The sequence below is a fragment of the Fringilla coelebs genome (genome assembly GCF_963513975.1).
Source record: "Fringilla coelebs genome assembly, chromosome: 6".
NCBI lineage: Eukaryota > Metazoa > Chordata > Aves > Passeriformes > Fringillidae > Fringilla > Fringilla coelebs.
Window position 1 is genome coordinate 6,825,902 of NC_140034.1, and position 18,420 is coordinate 6,844,321.

The window sequence follows — 18,420 nt, forward strand, 5'->3', positions numbered from 1 at the left end:
AGCACAGAAGGCATCCAACCCTACACCAGATTTACAGCTCTCTTCATGCAGAAGCAGTCAGGGCATCAGTTACAAGAGACAAAACATCCACACAGCAGGAACAGCAAATACAGACGCACATCTGTACATATTTAGCTTCAAAACTCTGCAAGGTGAAGAGCAGACACCATTGGCACTGCAAGGACAGACAAAACTCAGGCCACAGAGGTGCCACCCCAGCACCAAATCTACCCTTCTTCAAGTCCAGCTGTACCCAACGTGCACAATCCCATTTCTTTGAGCACAGTGGAAATTCTGCCATTAGCTTCCCTAGAGCCAGGATTTCCCTTGCAGACTGGTTTTTAATCCCACTTGTCAGGGCAGTAAATCAAAACAAGGCAGGGCAGAGATGCTGACCAAGTATTCCAGTGGGAACAGTGGCTGTGAAAATCTCATGTGCAAGGAAAGGCAAGCAGAGCAAAGCCTGGAGTGAATGCCAAATGCCAAATGCCAGGGTAGGTCCATTAAAGGATGCCTGCTCTTCCAAAGGCAGGATGAAATCACAGAGCTTAGCTGATAAACAGCAATATTTAGAGAACACTGGGATAACCTGCAACATTAAACTGCATTTCAGTATTTTACAACTGTTTATTCTTTCAACGTGTTCATGGTCGTGTCTGGGGACAACTGGGCACAAAACCAGTGATTTTCCTGGATGCTGACTGACTTACTGATGCACCTCCAGCAGGGCTTTTTTTGGTTAAACAGAGGTTAGAGGTGTCTCAGTCACACAGGAGCCCCCTTCCTCCTGGATTATCAGCTCATTTTCACCTGGCACAGCAGAAGTTCTTCCACCCAAAAATTCTATGCATTTTAGCACTCACTTACTTATACCAATCATTCAATATATCAGCCCAAGCTACACATGCAATTTTGAGTGCCACATGAGCTCAGAAAGAACACATATCAACTCCCATCACCCAGTATAGCCTGACTCCTATGTACAATGTGCTTTTTATATAGTGCCTGTGAAACTAAGGAGACTGGCACTCATACTGAGGGATTTCTAAGTCATTTTCCTGTCAGTGAGCATACTGTTGCTGATTAAAAAGATGAGAGAAGTACAAATTCAAAGGAATTACCAGCCTGTCACACAACTAACTCATTGCCTGAGCTGGAACAAAAATCACATTCACACCTCCAGTGCCTTCAGCTGGAGACCTCTCCCTGTGATCTGTATCAGGCAAGACCAGCTCAGACTTAAAATCACAGAATTATTTAGGTTGGAAAAGACCTTTAAGATTATCAAATCCAGCTGCTAACCCAACACTGCCACATCCATCACTAAACCATGCCCATGACTGCCACACCTACAGAGCATATTAACAGTCCCAATGCAGGGGATGGGGTGGGAAAGAGAATATAGTGAATTCTCACTGGACTACCAGGAGAAAAGTATGGCTGAAAGATGACTCTGAAGCACTTATACCCTGAGGCCAATTCACCAAACATTGCAATATTTATAAATTGTCCTTTATCACATTTGTGATCAGTAATAAAAACAACTTGGATCAGGGGATAGATATGCCTTGTTTGTATCTGTGTATTTAATCTGGTTGGATTTTTGGCATTGAAAAGCAGACCCTTCCAAAGGAGGTGGCACCACAGCACTCTTAGCCCAAAGCACTTGTCTTAGAGCAGTAAAACAAACCCTGCACATAAAGCAAATTTTATATAACATAATCTGGGCGTAACATAGCAAAACTGGACTGGGAGCCTGACTCAGAAAATACTGTAAATAATAGCCCCAGATATCAAAAAAAATGCTCCAATTACATTCTGCTGAGTAGTCCAAGCAGGAACCATTTGCCTTTAAGACCAATCATCTCTGTATCTCTCATCAGAGAGCAGCTCCAACTGCTCTGGAGGCTGCATGCTCCATGTTACCTACACTGAAAATCTCTCCAGCTCTCACTTGATCCAAAATCTCTCCAGCTCTCACTTGATCCAAAATCTGTCCAGCTCTTACAGCTCTGGAATGTCTCCTAACAAGTCAGAAACATCTCTCTGCTCCTGTAACTCATAGAATCCCTGACTGGTCTGGGTTGGAAGGGACCTTACAGATCATCTTGTTCCAACCCCCTGCCATGGGCAGGGACACCTTCCACCAGATCAAAGCCCCATCCAAGCTGTCCAAGAGGCAGCCACAACAGTGCTTTGAGTGTAGAGAAGGCTCCTCTCAAAATCCAGATGTGGGTGTCTAGAATGAAGGTGAAAGAAAAAAGCAATCTTTGCTACCAATTCCATTTCCCACAGTAATTCCTCCTTGATTTGTACATTTCACCTCAGTGACCTGTTTGAATGGGCTCAAAACAGGATCCTTATAAATGGTAACAGGAGATTATCACGTTCACAGTAAGCACCCAGATGGAACAAACCTTTTGGTCCCCTCAGTATTTCAAGCACATGTGCATCATTATCAGACAGGTATTGCTAAACCTTCCCCTCCTCAACAATTTCCTACAATCTCATTCTGTATTTGTAATTATTTTATAGCCAGGCTGTAAAAGCACTGGCTCACAGCAAACACAGACAGTTCAATACAGAGGATGGCAGAGAGCAAAGGGGAAAGTGTGTATGTATCTCCAGAGCAGCTGTGATCAGGCTGTTTGCCTCAGCCCCACAGAGTGTATTGACTCTGTTGCTACTGTGTGAACAAATATTTTATTTCAACAGCACGTGCCCATCTCCTGCCTCTTGCCCCTGAGAGGACATTTGGCTGCACAGAGCAGTCCCAGACCTTGCTTCCTCCTCTTCCCTGCAGATGAGAGCAGTGACCACACACCAGCGTGGCATTCACATTCTCTGAAAAAATTCTTTTGCCCAGGTTTTTCTCCTGGGAAGCTGAGAGGCAGTGAAAGAGGCCTCAGAGAAGAGGAAAACAATTCTTTTCTCATTTGCTTCTCCTGTGTTTTGCTCCTGTGGAATGTGTTTGGGGATTGTTTACCCACAGGTGATTGTTTCACTGGATTCTGCTGTGAGTTGTTTTGACTCTTTGGCCAATCAGGGCCAAGCTGTGTCTGGACTCTGGAAAGAGTCAGGAGTTTTCATTATTAGCTTTTTAGCCTTCTCTAAGTATCCTTTCTGTATTCCTTAGTATAGCATAGTACAGTATTCTTTAATATAATATAGTATAATAAAGTAATAAATTAGCCTTCTGAGAACATGGAGTCAGATTCATCATTCCTGCCTTCGTTGGGGCACCTTGTTCACAATAACCAGCACGTGTTGCTTTCTGGAGGAAGCAGTGACTGCCATCCAGGGACAGACTCCCTGCCCACCCTGCCCCTGCCAGCTGAAGCATCAGCTGATCACCAGGGCATGGCAGCATCATCTCCCATCATCACTGCTGATCACAGAATCATCACAGAATGCTTTGGGTTGAAAGGGACCTTAAAGATCCAAACCCCCTGCCATGGACACCTTCCACCAGACCAGGCTCCCCCAAGCTCTGTCCAGCCTGGCCTTGAACACTTCCAGATATTCCATCCTCTGTCCCCAATGCCAGGAATTGGTCAGTCCCTGAAGGCAGAAAGGGAAAACCTGCACAAACTTGCATCTCAGCCCTCCCTGCTTGCCCCTGTCCCTTGTTTGCTTTGCTCACACACACATTCCCACACATCAGGGAGCCAGTCCTTCCCCAAAAGCATCTCTTTCTAAAGGAGGCAGCAGGCACAGCTCAAATGCACATCCAGCAACAAATCACAGCTGCTGGCTCCTGAAAGACCACCAGTAAAAGAAAAAATCCATAAAGCTGCAATGCTTAGAGTAAATATATCAGCAGCCTAATCACTCTCTTGGGAATAAAGATGCACTTTGTGCATTACTGGGCTCTGTGTATGCTTAATAATAGGGGCCAGCACGGGCTGCAGAGGAGCCCACTGCCTCCTGGCATGTAACAGCAGAACTCAGAATAATCTAGCAAAAGTGCCTTTGAACTATATTACCTAAAACCCCACTCTCTTTACTGGATCATTAGCTGGAGTATATTCTCACCAATACTAGCCAGGATAAATTTCAAGGTGCTTTACCACGTTCTGTGTAAGTTGTGAGCTGTATAAATTCTGTATCAGTTTCGTTTAAATCCTGTTTTAAGACTTCAACATCCGCACAATGGAGCTTTCCTTACCTCGATCCTTTCTCCCAAAACCTCACCATTCCTCCCAGCAGATTAGAAGTTTTCAAGTGCACCAAGTGGCAGCAAGAAAGGCAGTGGGCACATACCTGCAGGTGCTGCTCTTCTGCATCACGTCAGCTCGGTGGTACCCAGAGAGTTTGCAGAATCCGTCATTACTGTAAACTACGGGCCAGTCCACAATCTGGGCGTTTCCCAACAAAAAACTGGATTCTGAAAGGACAAAGAGCAAAAGGGAGAAGGGCTGCTGTCAGTGGCAAAGTAGAAGGAAATCCTCCTTGCGCTACACAGCAGATGCAGAGTTATTCCTGACAGGAATTTCTATCTTTTCAAAGGGAAATCCAAGTGGACATCTGAACAGAATTTGTGCTCAAACAGGACAACTCCTGGCAATGCAAGGAGCTTCCTACACCACAGAACACCAATATAAGCCCCAATTCCTTAACAATTTAGAAAGCAATCATTTATTAAACACATCTGGGCAAGACAGCATGTTTTATTTTTATTTGATACGTTTCTTGAAAGCAACATTAAATTAACGTGCAAAATGAGTTTTAAATGCTGAATTGTATGCGTGCCCAAAGCTGATAATGCCTCTTTTGCTTGAGTGGAGGAATTTTTTCTTCCTGGCAGGTCTGAGTCTGTTTTGCAGGACACAGCCAGCATCCCTGGGATGAGGGACAGAGTGCCAGGTGACACTGGGGAAAGCAGATGTTTTAAAATTGCAGTCCATGGTAATCTTCAGTGTTTTCTTTATTTTTACTGTTAGTGTTCAATTTCATTTTGACTACAGCTATGGAACTATATGGTCCCATTCACTGGTGCTAAAAAGCTATTAAAATATAACTATTAACAATCATTGCTGCATAAAAATTACAGGAAATGTTCCTTTCAGCAGTTCTTGGCGGGGGGGGAAGGATATTTTTACAAATTTTCCTCATAATAGCCAAAGAATGGTTATGACAACAACAGACATTCACTCAGGTGTGCATACTGATTTAAACCTAAAAGTTTAAACACTGAGCTTTCATGAGCTACACATGCCCTACTCAGTGTTTATAACTGTGACTGGATTGTACATTCTGCAAACATTATTCTATTGGATATGGAACACGTATTTAAAAATAGTATTTCTATATTTTTTCTTTATAAGCATGAATTTTGAAAAAAAATAATCTGGAGATTATTGGATTTTCTACAGAAAAGCAGATTTTAAAATATTTAAAAGCCAACCAATGGGAGAAATAGAAGTTTAGATTTTGTGAAATCTACTTTTACACTCAAGGCATTTATTCAGATCCATCACAAATAGTCTTTAAGCCTAAATGTCAACTTTAAAAATTTGCTTTCCTGCCTAGAAAGATGCCCTCACTACAAATAGTAGGAGACATGGAGTAAAGCCTGAGCATTACATAAAATATCTCTGGATTCCACCAGCTCAAACCCTTGGGCCCCTGGGTTTGCTGGAGCTCATCTCACTATACTGGCATTCCCCCCACACCTGCATCTCCACTGATGTCTAAAGATTTTTTTAGCTTTTTAGATATTTTCATCTATTTTTACCTTGTAGATTTTTAATATGTGTATACCTTCTAGTACGTCTCCTGCCCTTTCTCATAATAAACCAACCCTTTTCTATCACATTCTTGAAATTCTGTTTAATCTTATACTTCAGGAGAGAATTTCTCATAAGGACATTTTGTTTTCCACCTGAACTTAAATAACATAACAAGAAAATAGGGCAAAGAAACCCCAGGAGCAACCCCAAAGGGCTGACCCAAGGGTGGGTTACTGGGTGACTGATTTTCTATTGGATGTACTGGCTAGATACACTAATTAATTAACCTTAAAAAAAAAGTGAAAATCCTTTTTCACATGTGCACAGAGCCATATTTGTGCACCATATTTTGCAGCTTTCATTAAAGAATTGCTTTTTGTCTTACCACTCCAGCACTGTTGCAAGGTTCTTTCCTTTCATCGTTAGGAATGACAAAAGCACCTCCAGTTTGGAAAAGGGGAGACACCCCCAGCCCCCCAACCCCATGGCTGCCACCCCAGCACCACCCCACTCCTGAAGCTGGAGATGCTGGGAGCATCAGCAATTCTGAATTTCCCATCCCACGGGGACACAACCCAAGGCTGCAAGTTAAATTTGGAAAGATTTGTCTTCATAAAACCATCTCTGGCCAAAATTCTGCTCACACACCTCGACACAAAGGGCACAGCCTGGTGATGATGCACTCAGGGGTGCTCTGACATCCCTGAGCTCCCCAGCCCAAGAGCAGACAACCCTCCTGCAAAGCCTCCCCAGCCTCAGGCACGAACTCAGCCGGGTATTCCCACCCCATCCCTGTTTCAGGACAGAGCACAGAGCAGAAGATATGTGGTGCAGCCAGATAAACAGCATTTAATGGTTGTTTTTTATGGATTTTTTACTTCTTTGCACCTGAGGGTCTCAAAATGTTTGATAAGGCACCCACCAAACTGATCAAATCCACAAGAAATATTGGAGGGACAAAATGTAAAGCCAAGCTCGGGCCAAATTGCTGTGGGTTTGTTTTTCTTTTAAATCCCATAAAATTTGAGGTAAAAAAGATACTAGAAACATCTTGGTAGATATTAGTATTTTTAATTTTTAATGTTAGATCAGATCCATAATATTCATATTAGAAATTAGACCATATTTTAGATGATGTTTTCTTTTGTCCCTTTGAATTTTCCTTTTCTTAACTGACTTCTTTTTTACCCTCATCTCCCAAGCAAGCAAAGCTCATTCACCCATTCTCAGCACAGGAATATGAATCATAGAATCTTTTAGGTTTGAAAAGACCTCCAAGATTATTGAGCTCAACTGCAAATTCAGCACTGCCAGGTCCATTACCAATATCTCTGTGTGTGTGTGTGTGTGTGTGTGTGCAATTCCAGCCGAAGGAAAATCTTAAATCAATCTTTGCCTCTTGTTAGAGGCCAATAAATCCCAGTGCAGGCACAAATCCACAGGAATCCACGTTTCATTAATGCTGCTGCTCACTGAGCAACTTGATAAAATTGAAGGAACAACAGGTCAGTGTCTGACCCTTTGGTTTTATAGGGTACCCAAATCTCAGTATTCACAGAACCCTCTGTATTTAATTTACCTTATATTTTATCATGAGTCATTATTTTCTTCAACCAAGACACGATTATTTCTTCCCTATTTTACAGTTACAAATCATAACTCCATGCAGATTTAGTTCTACGTGAGCCAATCCATACCCAGCTGTAAAAATCCAAACTGTGTACTGAATGACAGGACATTTTGAGAGAACCTCTCTGGTTGCAACCATAATTTTGTAAAATCATGTTATCACCACTAACTACTCATTAAAAGTCCATTTCTGCAGTTCCCTCCAATGAGGATGGATCCCCAGCCAGTTCTGGACTAAGTCCTGCATGACTTTCATATTCCCACAGTTCAGATTCATGATTTCCTGGCTAAGAAAGGTCATCACAGTTGTGTCTTTGATTATTATTTCCACAAGTCTATGGCAAATTTCACTCTGTCCAATTTCCAGCTGGCTGCCTCAACCAGCTGTAAGAGACAAGGGCTGGAAAAAACCTCATTTTATCTCCAGCTCCAGTTGCCACAGGGCAGCCAAAAATGGAGGTGTTCAAACTCCCTTCATGGGAGAGGCAACCTCTCCTTCCCTGCTCAAGTTTTGACAGATAAAAGGGGTGTTTTAGGTCCCTTCAGAAGAAAAAGAAAAGAACCAACAAAAGGCCTGGAAATGGCAGGGTGATGGGCAAGGCAGCAGCACTGGGATCTCCATTGCCATATTCCTGTCAGATCCAAGAGACAAGAACTACATTCTGCAAGCAAGTCTTTTGAGAGAATATGTTCTGTTGGAGTATTCTCAGTAACAAGTGTTTCTTAAGAGAGTTTAGTTACTTATAACTGGGCATCACTGAACCCAGCCACTCCACCTACACCAGAACACATGAATTTACTTTAATTATGTCACATCTTCATGGAAAGGTCACAACAGGGATTGCCAAGGACAGCCAAAGTTATGAATGGCAGGGCACAAATAGAGCTGATGTCATCTGGAAGGTGCTGTCAACCAAAACTTGTGCAATATCCCTGCTGTGCCCAGAAAGAAAAATCTCTCTCTGTGAAGCTCCCAATCTCACAAGTATTTTTCTAGAGAAGCTGGGGACTTCCCCACAGGTCAGCAAGACCCTGGTGACTGCTGAAAGCAGGACAGTAACTCTGACAGACTCTGGTCTGATCCAGCACATGGAGAAACTCCAGGAAACCGGGATCCAGATGACCATGGTGTGATAACTTGTACTCTGAAAACACTTTCATGCAGCTGATTTCAAAACTCACACCACGATTATCCCGAAATCTCTGGTGATGTGTTCATCCTTCCTGGATTTCTCCAATGCACTGAAAGTGCACTCTCCATTTCCTTACAGATAAAAGGTCAATTTTTATTATTTCTAAGCTTGCCTTGATGTCATTGCCTCCACCAACCATCTTCTCCAGCCATTCCCCTTTCTGATGCACTGCAGGGAACCCAAATCACAACTCTGTAGGTTGTACATGCTTCTTGACTGGACACCTCTGAACACCAGTGTCTGTCTGTCTGTCTGTCTGTCTGTCTGTCAGGAAAGCAGGGTCTGCCAGCAGACTCATCTATCTCAGAGTTGCAGGATTCCTCTCAGGAAGGCAGCAGGCTTTTCATTAACTAACATAACTCTCCTATTTGCAAGGTTCAATGCTGATGGCAAGGAAACAGGGTATTAGAGGCATGCAGTCAGCAAAACTTCACGTTGGAAAACACAATTGAGGAAAACACATTTTTTAAAGGCACTGCATTTGCTGTTGCCACGCTTCTATTTTGTAAAAAAAGCTCTTTTGTATAAAGGCAGCCTATGCTGTAGAGCAGCAAGCTTTTAATCTTACTCTACCTTGCAGTAGCTGGCACTCAAACACGGTGCTGAGCCTTGTGTTTGTTATTAAAACAAAATAAAAAGACCACAGTGCGCGAACAATTTTTTAAACTAACAAATTGCCTAAAGCAGTGTAAAAGTCATATTATGTAATGACAGGAGAGCAAGAACAGCTAAATCATTCCAGGAGATATGCTTAACCAAGTGAGAAACGTTGTCTCTAATCATCTTTTCTCAAGAATGCTTGGGTACCACTTGCAACCAAAATGGTTTAAATCACCATTTTTGAGAATTCCCCTTCTTCTCAAGGAAACTGGCAACTGACCTTTTTTAGAAAGGCCACCACTGAAAAGATGCTCTAAAGAAAATAAAGTAGTAGCAGAACACAAACAATAATGATTATAATAACAAAAGGCAGCAGCATTTTCATCTAGGAACAAATTCCTACCTCTGTCAACTTTACACAGAGCTGTCCTTCAGAACTACCACCCTTCCACTGCACAGCAAAGGCAGCTCAGACCTCATGGGGGCCGAGAAATATCTGGAATTTGCCTTTTTTTTTTTTTTTTTGCTAATATAAAAGCCCCAAACCGCTTCAACTGCTGTCAGATTTGCTCCTCAAATCTACACAGGGTCAGCAAATTGCTGCAGACTTGTTTAGAGCATCTTGGAAAGGGTGTACTCAGGAGGGGTGTCATAAAAAAGGTCTCTTTTTGAATTTTCTTAGCTTTTCTGAGCGAGTCCTGGCCCTGACAATCCCCAGTGTTGTCTGCTGATTCCAACCACGTGCTCCAGATGTGCTGCATCCCCATGGAATACAGAGGAAGATCCTAAGCCCTCTTGGAGGGCACAGCCCTCTGAAATCTGCCTCAACAGGCACCAGCATCCCTCCAGCTCTAGGGCTGGCTGCAGACAAACCCCTGCTCTTGAAGCACAACCTCCACCAGCACTTTGTGCTCCTGTCTGTAAAACCACAGCGCTGTTTTCTAACAAAGCTATAATTTCCCCAGTGTCTTTAAAGCATGCAAAACATCAGTGTCATCCAATTTACCCAGTACATTAAGTGTTGCTTGCCTGAAAAAAAAAAACCCTCTCAAAGGACTGACTCTTTACATCACCTTTCTGTGCCAGTGTTGTCTTTATTTAATACTCATATCATAAAGATGCAGAAGGCTAAACCCAGAGCAAGGTGTGATCACACTGACTAGGCTGAAATTATCCACTTCCTGCCTCAAAAACGTGCTCCTCAAATAAAACAGAAGATGAATAATCCAGCCCTGGCTGAAATATTAAATCCACATGTAAGCCACTCAGCTGGGAACACAGCAGCTTTCAGCAATTTAGCGAGCGAGCTCAAGAAGAAAAATTAGAGCCTGCCTGAAACTCACCTCCTCGAAAGTCAGAAAATGAACTGCAGTCATTTGGAATGTGGAAGGCCACAAACAGCCCCTGCCTTTACTGTGGCACATCACTGACCCCAGGAAGAGCTCTGGGGCAGTAAGGGCATGAGAGCATCTCCAGGAGTTACCTGAAAAATGACATTTCATACAGTTCTGATCAGTTTCTCCTCCACACATCCATTTATCCTAGAATTAAACTAACCCTCACCTATCCCAGTTAGCATCTAAATGCCACTGCTGGATCTGCTCTCTATTAAAATGATGCAGAACACAACATAGATGTACTGGGACTAAATTCAAACTGGAGCACGCTGTAGCTCTCACTCAAGGCACACAGGCACCCTCAAGGAGAAGCAGAATCCAGACTTCCAGCTTTATACAAATGAAAGTGCTGCCTTCACATTCCCAGAGGAGAAAATTGTGGTAACAGGAGCTCTTCAGACACAGGGCTCTTCTTGCAAACACCGAGCCTGCAGCGAGTCCTGGATGCAGTTCCACAGAGCCTGGCTGCTTTTCAACAAAAAAAAAAACCTGTTTGGGCAGAAAATGGGCTGCACCCCCTGTGCTCTCCTCCCTGTGCCAGGGGCTGGAGCAAAGCTTTCCCCAGGACTGATCCCAGAACCCCTCCTGGGTGGGGAGTCAGGCCCTGGGCACTTGGGATAGCCAGGGCTTAGCAGTTCCAATAGCCAGTCCCCTGAGTGTGCTGATTAAACAAGTATTGTCCTTTTTTTTTTTATCTGAAAAGCAGATTATTAGAGCACCAACTCCAAAATCTACCATTATTTAATGTTATCAAATCAGAAAATCCTATTTCCTTCAGCTATCCAAGAGAATAACTTAAAATCCCAGTTCACCACCAGACAGCACCCTGTAAAACAGGCTAATTAAATGTATTTCCACTTCCTGAGATTAGTCTTTGGCTGAAAACTCCTTCCAACTGCAACAAGAAAACCTGAATGCTTCCTAAAAAAAAAAAAAGAAAAATCAATTTACTTATTTTCCTTCTCCCAGGTTTCAACATTAACCTGGGAATGCAGCAACTCTTGCAGTGACCTCTTGTGGCAAGTGCTCAGCAGCTCTCAAACTTCTCCCAAAAAGAGAGGATGGAAACCTCTCCCACCAAGTACAGAATGAAAGATAAGAAAGAAAAATAAGAAAAAAATTACAAAAATAAGAAAGAAAATTTACAAAAATAAGAAGAAAATTAAAAATGAAGGGAGGGAGGGAGGGAGGGAGGGAGGGAGGGAGGGAGGGAGGGAGGAAGGAAGGAAGGAAGGAAGGAAGGAAGGAAGGAAGGAAGGAAGGAAGGAAGGAAGGAAGGAAGGAAGGAAGGAAGGAAGGAAGGAAGGAAGGAAGGAAGGAAGGAAGGAAGGAAGGAAGGAAGGAAGGAAGGAAGGAAGGAAGGAAGGAAGGAAGGAAGGAAGGAAGGAAGGAAGGAAGGAAGGAAGGAAGGAAGGAAGGAAGGAAGGAAGGAAGGAAGGAAGGAAGGAAGGAAGGAAGGAAGGAAGGAAGGAAGGAAGGAAGGAAGGAAGGAAGGAAGGAAGGAAGGAAGGAAGGAAGGAAGGAAGGAAGGAAGGAAGGAAGGAAGGAAGGAAGGAAGGAAGGAAGGAAGGAAGGAAGGAAGGAAGGAAGGAAGGAAGGAAGGAAGGAAGGAAGGAAAAGCAGAGGCACAATTGGAAATAAAACCACAAAGCAGCTGATCATATCTCAAGAAAATCCAGCTTTTCCTTTCACTAACATGGCATTCTTTAAGTTTCTAAATTAATAAAATGGCACAGAGCTTCCATAACTATTTTTTAAAAGTAAAAATAAACACTTTACACCATGTAGAACTCCCCCAATTTCAGCAGCAGCAAACAGAGATGCTCAATCTGTCTGTGCTCAGCGAGCCCACTTGAAAAGCAAGGAAAACAGGGTGTCTGCAATTGCAAACCCCTCACATATGTCATCTAGTAATGCTTGTCAGTGTAAAAATCCACTTTGCATTGATTTACATGTCAGCAAGCTCCCTGCAGGCACAGAAACTGCAGAAGGAACCCTGTGCCTTCCAATGCCAAAGAAAACCCCAATGGCATGAGCACCTTGGTAATCCCTTCTTTAACTTCTGAGCTGAACTGGAGGATGGAGACTTTCACCCCACGGTGCATCCTGCTTTTATGCGGGGATTTAGGGAACTGCTGAGCTCTGCATTTTTCTCAGAGGATCCCAAGTGAGAGACATCCACTAAACTTGAAGTACTTTGCTTTAAAGAACTTCCTCTGTGCAGCATGTGTGATTTAATTGGTGCCAGATGAAAATGCAGCTTGTTTTAATACAGGGGAGAGAAGCCCACATGCATCACGTCCCACATCCCTGCCTGGAAGACAGGAACCCTACACAGCTAGTAAGAACAGAAGAGACAAGAGACACTTATTTAATCTGTAACACCAGTGGAATAAAAATTCAAAATGTGTCTTACTGCCACAGATGTGACACTTGTCTCCCCCTCCTTTCCAGGTAATCTGCCTTGACAAAAACCACCTATGAACAGGGCTGATTCTGCCACCCACCAGTCACAGGGACCCAGCAGGGCATAAAGGTCTGTGTGAAGGAATTGCTTTTTAGGAATATAGCATATAGCTGAAAAAGGTCAGGAATAAAATGCTAGCTTCATTCAAACTCATGCTGAAATTCCCATGTAAGCCTTAGAGAGCTAAGATTTCATCCCAGTGTCAAAATGCATTTGTGAAAGACCCACTTTCAAGAGGAAGCTTCTAAGAGTTATTGCAACAGAAGCAATATCAGGTAATGATGACTCTTTATCATATAGATAAGATTATATACAGTTTTTCACTAAATTCATCCCCTCTTCCAAACTGTCAGCAGTCTTTATCGCAGATTGCTGCCAAGTCCAACTCACCTTTTCCCCAAATTCATGCTCTACCATAAAAGCAAATTATGCCATTAACAAATACTTAATTTTTCTGCTGATAGAATTTGTGAAAGCAAGACAAAACTTGCATGGCTCAACTTGCTGGATGATTCTGCCCATGGGACAGGTCCATAAATCCCAGCCCTGATCGAGAGACTTGCCCAATTCTGTACCCTCTGCACTTCCACAGTGCTGAGCACAGGTCAGCATCACTCAGAGCTCCGAATGCACTGAAAAAGTGAACAACAATATCAGTAATAACAGGCACAGCCTGCTGAGAACATCTTGGGAGAGAACATTGCCCTTAGGATGGTCCTTATTAAACATCCCAAATACTAATGGCAGTAAGAGGCAGCCACCTTAATGTGATTTAGCCCAGTGCTCTCACAAAACACCTTTCAGCTCAGCAAAACACCTGGTGCTCTTAAGATCTAGGGCACAGCCAAGGCTGTAGCGAGATCGTATCAATCTTGGTGAGCCTCAGATAAGCCTGAGTGTATTTTCACTGTGCTTGAAAAGAAGGAAAAAAAAAAAAAAAGGTTGCAGGGAGTGCACTGAGATTACCCTGAAGACAGGTCTGCTTGTCCCTTTCACCAGGCACAGCAGCCCTAAGGACAGAGGGCTCTCCCCGTGGGCTTTGGCTCTCCTTAAGTGGAGCTCAGCTGTGGGGAGGGCAAGGACCCTGCAAAGCAGAGGCTGCCATGCTTTGGGAATGACCTGCAGCCTGTGATGCTGCCCAAACACCAACCTTCAATGCTGACCTAAAACACTTCACAAGCTCCAGGGTGTAGAGTTGTCTCCAAAGGAGACGTTGCTCCCCCAGGGGAACACAGTGGGACCTCTGCATCGCTCTGACAGCAGCTCCATCCTTCCCAAACACCCTGGCATGGAGAGGGGCATCCAGCAGGGCATCCAGCAGGGCATCCAGCAGGGCAGCCCAGCTCTCCCACTCCCCAACCCAGAGGGCAAAGAGCCATGGTCACCATTTCATGGCCACCCCAGTCACAGCCACCCCTTTCCTTTCTGCTCAGCTCCTTGGTGCTTTGCTCATGGCTGCACACTGTGAGGGCTTCTCCCACAATTTTAACCTGATGAGCAGCCAAATATGAGGTAAAAACAACATTCCTAAAGAGAAAGTGCCCAAATAATGACGAAAATTTAATATATGATTGCTTTTAACACCAGACACCACACCAAGGCTGCACACCGTGTTCCCACTACACCCGCTCCCAGTCCTGACTTTTCACATTTTAGAATTATTACAATTTTGTCTATAAATTTTGTTATTAGGATCCATCTCTGGTAACTCTGAGTAATTTATCTCCATCAACATTTCATTTTGAAGCCATTGCTTCTATTTCACCTGAAGAAGAGCCTATCTGCTGAAATGCCTGCCTGATTTTTTCCAGCAGTACCCGTAGCCTAATAGAAGTTATTACCTGTACCTACAAACCTTCTCTTGGTTGTTAAGAAAAGATTTATGATCAAGAAGAGCAATGGGATTGCATGAATGAGACAAATCTCAAAGGAGAATGTGCCTGAACCAGGAATGGTGACAGAAAGGCTTTTGGGGGGAATGCTGAAGATGTATTTTAAAAAACATTCATCAGTCTTCCCTTCATCCCATTCCTCAATGAAAAATCCCTTGGAACCTGGTGAATCCAAGTCTAAAAACAAACCCAGCAGACCAAATCCTTGTCTTCTTCCAAGCACTGGCAGGAGATACTTGAACCAGATTTGCTCCACTGTATACTATTAAGTTTGGATTAAACAGTACTGAATCCAATGAAAATTACTATTTCTATAAAGGATAAATAAGGCTATGTCCTGGATGACAAAAATAAGAACTAAATCATGTTTCAGCTCACAGCACTGACAACTTACATGAGTTAAATACAAATTCCCAATCTGCTTTCCTCTTTGTGTCCAACAGGGAAGATTTACCTCTCTAGCAAACACCATGCTTAGACATCATCAGTGGCATAGAAAAAGCAGAATGAATGACCAGATCAGCATGATTTATGCTCCTAAATTAAACCAGGTTAAAAACTGGAGGGGATACATGCTTTTAAAGTATAATGTTCAAAAGCCTTCTGAGTTTTTCCAATTTTTGATGTCTCAAAGCTTTACTGAGCTTTCACCAGGGAAGATGTGGGATTTAGTTACAGCACAATACAAAACCATGGCATTCCCAAACCATGCTCCCAGCCCTGCCACTGACATGCTGCATGACCTAGGGAAATCAGCTGTGATGCCCCAAGCCCCCATTCATGCCATAATTTGATGAACAGGTTGAGAAAACCTCTGTATGTCCTCTTCCACAAGGAGCTGTGAAGTGTAATTAAATTCCACCCAACACTTTGAAATTGTCAGAGGGAAAGTGCTATATAAATGCCTATTAATTAAGCCTGTATTTAATATTCTGGGAAATAAATACACTATTGTGGGAAAGCAGCTCTTGGAGATCGGGCAGCTAAAGGGCTTGACAGGGAGTCAGCTGCCGACCATGGAACTGACAGAGGCAACACAACAGGGAGGAAGCCCCCCAAAAACAGCTCAATACAAGGCTGGCATTTTAACACACAACATTTTAAAACCAATTCCAACTCTTCATCCCATTCCTGCTCATGAGGAAAATCCATGAATCACCAATTCCCTACCTGCCTTCAAAATCCACTCCAAGCCAGCACACCAGACCACGCTGGTGTGACTGCCAGGTACATCCAGCACTGTGCAGTAGGGAAAGGTGGAAAGGAACATTTTTCAGCATAATTTCACAACCCATTGGTGTCTTGATTAATACTAAATGTAGTAACTCTTCTCTATGCTCTGCTCACCTTTCCCACTCCTGTCCCCAGGTGTATGCTGGCACAGCAGTGCTTCCCCATGGTAGCATCACCCTGAACTTGGGCTGAACAAGGAGTTATCTTTTAGCAAAACCCAAAGCCAGGCTCTCCTACACTTGTGCAAACACACCTATGTCTCAGTAGTTACGTGTTGCGCAAAAACTACATTAAAAAATGAATGTAACTAGCACAGGACTTGCCTAAAGCAGCATCTACACCAGCACACCCAAAGAGACAGTGGGCTGCGAACACATCGTAACTTTAACGGAGCTGTGTACAGTGCTCTTGATCAGTGCTTTGCACTAGAAAGGGTGAAATTAACTCCGGCAGCAAGGAGTAACAGGATGCCACAGTCCTGAACCAGCCCTGTAAATATTCACCTAACAGAGGAGCCGTAAATGACCAAGTGCAGACCGTTCTTAACCCATTTGCTCAGCCACAGGACTGCCATCATCCAAACCACAGGCACTCCCTCACCGCTTTCCCGGCACCTTCGCCACAGACTTTAAAGTGCCACAGAATTGCAAAAAAACTTTGAACCCCCTGAATGGAAACAGTTGCAAGTCCTAATTATTACAAAACTAAACAACAAGAAAAATTATTTTTAAAAAAGACCCGATGAGCGAAGAGGATGACAATTTATTGTCTCATAAAAGAGAAGTCGGTTCGAATTTGCAGTAGCGATCGCGATGTAAGAGGTGCGGGGAGACAGGGCAAGGACCGCGAGGGGATGCTCCGGAGGGGACGAGCGGATCGCGTTCCTTGAAGGCACCGCTTTGGCACGGACCCACCGGCGCGGCGACGCCGGGGCGAGGCGCCGGAGGGACCGAGGGACGGATGGACGGGCAGATGGATGCATGCCGGGGGGATCTCTCACCGCTGGAGCGCCGGACGATATTCTCCAGGAAGGTGTTCTGCGGTGCCACCAGCCCTCTCTTGCCCCCCGGCATCCTGCAGCGCCGGGCTCGGGGGCCGGGGGTGCGCGGCGGCAGCGGCGGCGGCGGCGGCGGCGGGGGGGGGCCGGCGGCGGCGGCGGCGGCGGCGGCAGCGCCCGGTGCCCGTGAGTCGCGCAGGGGCGGCCGCGGCCGCTCATGGTAGTGGCGCCCCCGCGGCGGCTGCAGCGCGGTCTGGGGCCGCGCCGAGCTCCGCGCACCCAGCGCCGCGCCCGCCCCCCCTGCGCCTGCGCGCCCGCCCCGCCGGGCCGGGGGACGCCCGGGGATGGGGGGGGACGGGAGGGGATGGGGATGATGCGGGGGGGACCCGAGGGGATGGGGAAGGACGCCCGAGGATGGGGAGGATGCGGGAGGCACCGCGCGGAGTTGGCCAGCATTCCCCCCGAGCATCCCCCCCACCCCGTCGCTGGTCCCCTGTGAAGTTCTGCCCTGAGCGAGACTCGGCAAACCCCCTGGTTTTGCATCTATACATTGTTTTGTTTGTGGTTGTTCTTTGGTTTTCTTTTTTTTCCCCAGCGGTTGGGTTTGAGGGAAAACGCTCGGGAATGCTTGTGTGGCACACTGGAAGGCGGCCGCGCTTTGCCCGCAAAAGATAAACGCGAAGTGCAACGTAACGTGTTAAATACCACTAGCCTTGCCCGAAGGCATCAAGATATTTCTTAGAGGATTCCTCCCTCTGCCCGTGCGAGGCAACAGGAGGCGGATTTGGGGTTGGAACCCTCTTTTCTCCTGGTACTCTGGGAGCGGGCTCTGCCGCGCCGGAGCCCCGGAGGAGCAGGTGAGTCAGTGCCGGGAGCCGCCACACCCGAGCTCCCGAGCACGCTTTGCCCTGTTCCTGACCCAGCCCTCCTCCCTCCAGCCCTTCCTTGACTAGGACAGTATTTTTTAAAGCTATGGACAGTAAAATCCTGGAAGGAATTTCTCGACCTACTGCTTCTGCCTCTGCTAATTTAGCATGCTGCTGCAGACAGGAAAGGATCGTAGGAGGAACTAAGACATGGAAAATCAGTGTTTGTCCAGAGCAGGAGCGTGCTCTGCAGAGCACATCCCGCTGTGCCGCACGCTCCTGCCCTGGTTGGCACAAGCAGCAGTGCTTCTCTCAGAGGACATCATTCCACTGTGAGAAAAGCAATTTATTTATTTATTTTTTCATTCTTGCAACACCTGCTCCTTCCTGTGCTTGAGTCTTGGTCCAGCAAAG

The 18,420-nt window shown here is 45.1% G+C and overlaps 1 protein-coding gene across 1 annotated transcript in view; it reads right to left on the reverse strand.

The window, feature by feature from the left end:
- The window catches only part of KCNH5 (potassium voltage-gated channel subfamily H member 5), a gene marked incomplete at its 3' end in the record, with an annotated part of 150,036 nt that extends 132,677 nt beyond the window's left edge, over positions 1–17,359 (reverse strand). The window contains exons 1-2 of the mRNA XM_084207176.1: positions 17,144–17,359; positions 4,264–4,387 (exon numbers count right to left, since the gene is read on the reverse strand). Of these exons, the coding sequence (XP_084063302.1) occupies positions 4,264–4,387; positions 17,144–17,216 (197 nt within the window). The 5' untranslated portion in view covers positions 17,217–17,359. The remainder of the gene's footprint in view (positions 1–4,263; positions 4,388–17,143) is intronic.
- Positions 17,360–18,420: the final 1,061 nt, after the last annotated feature.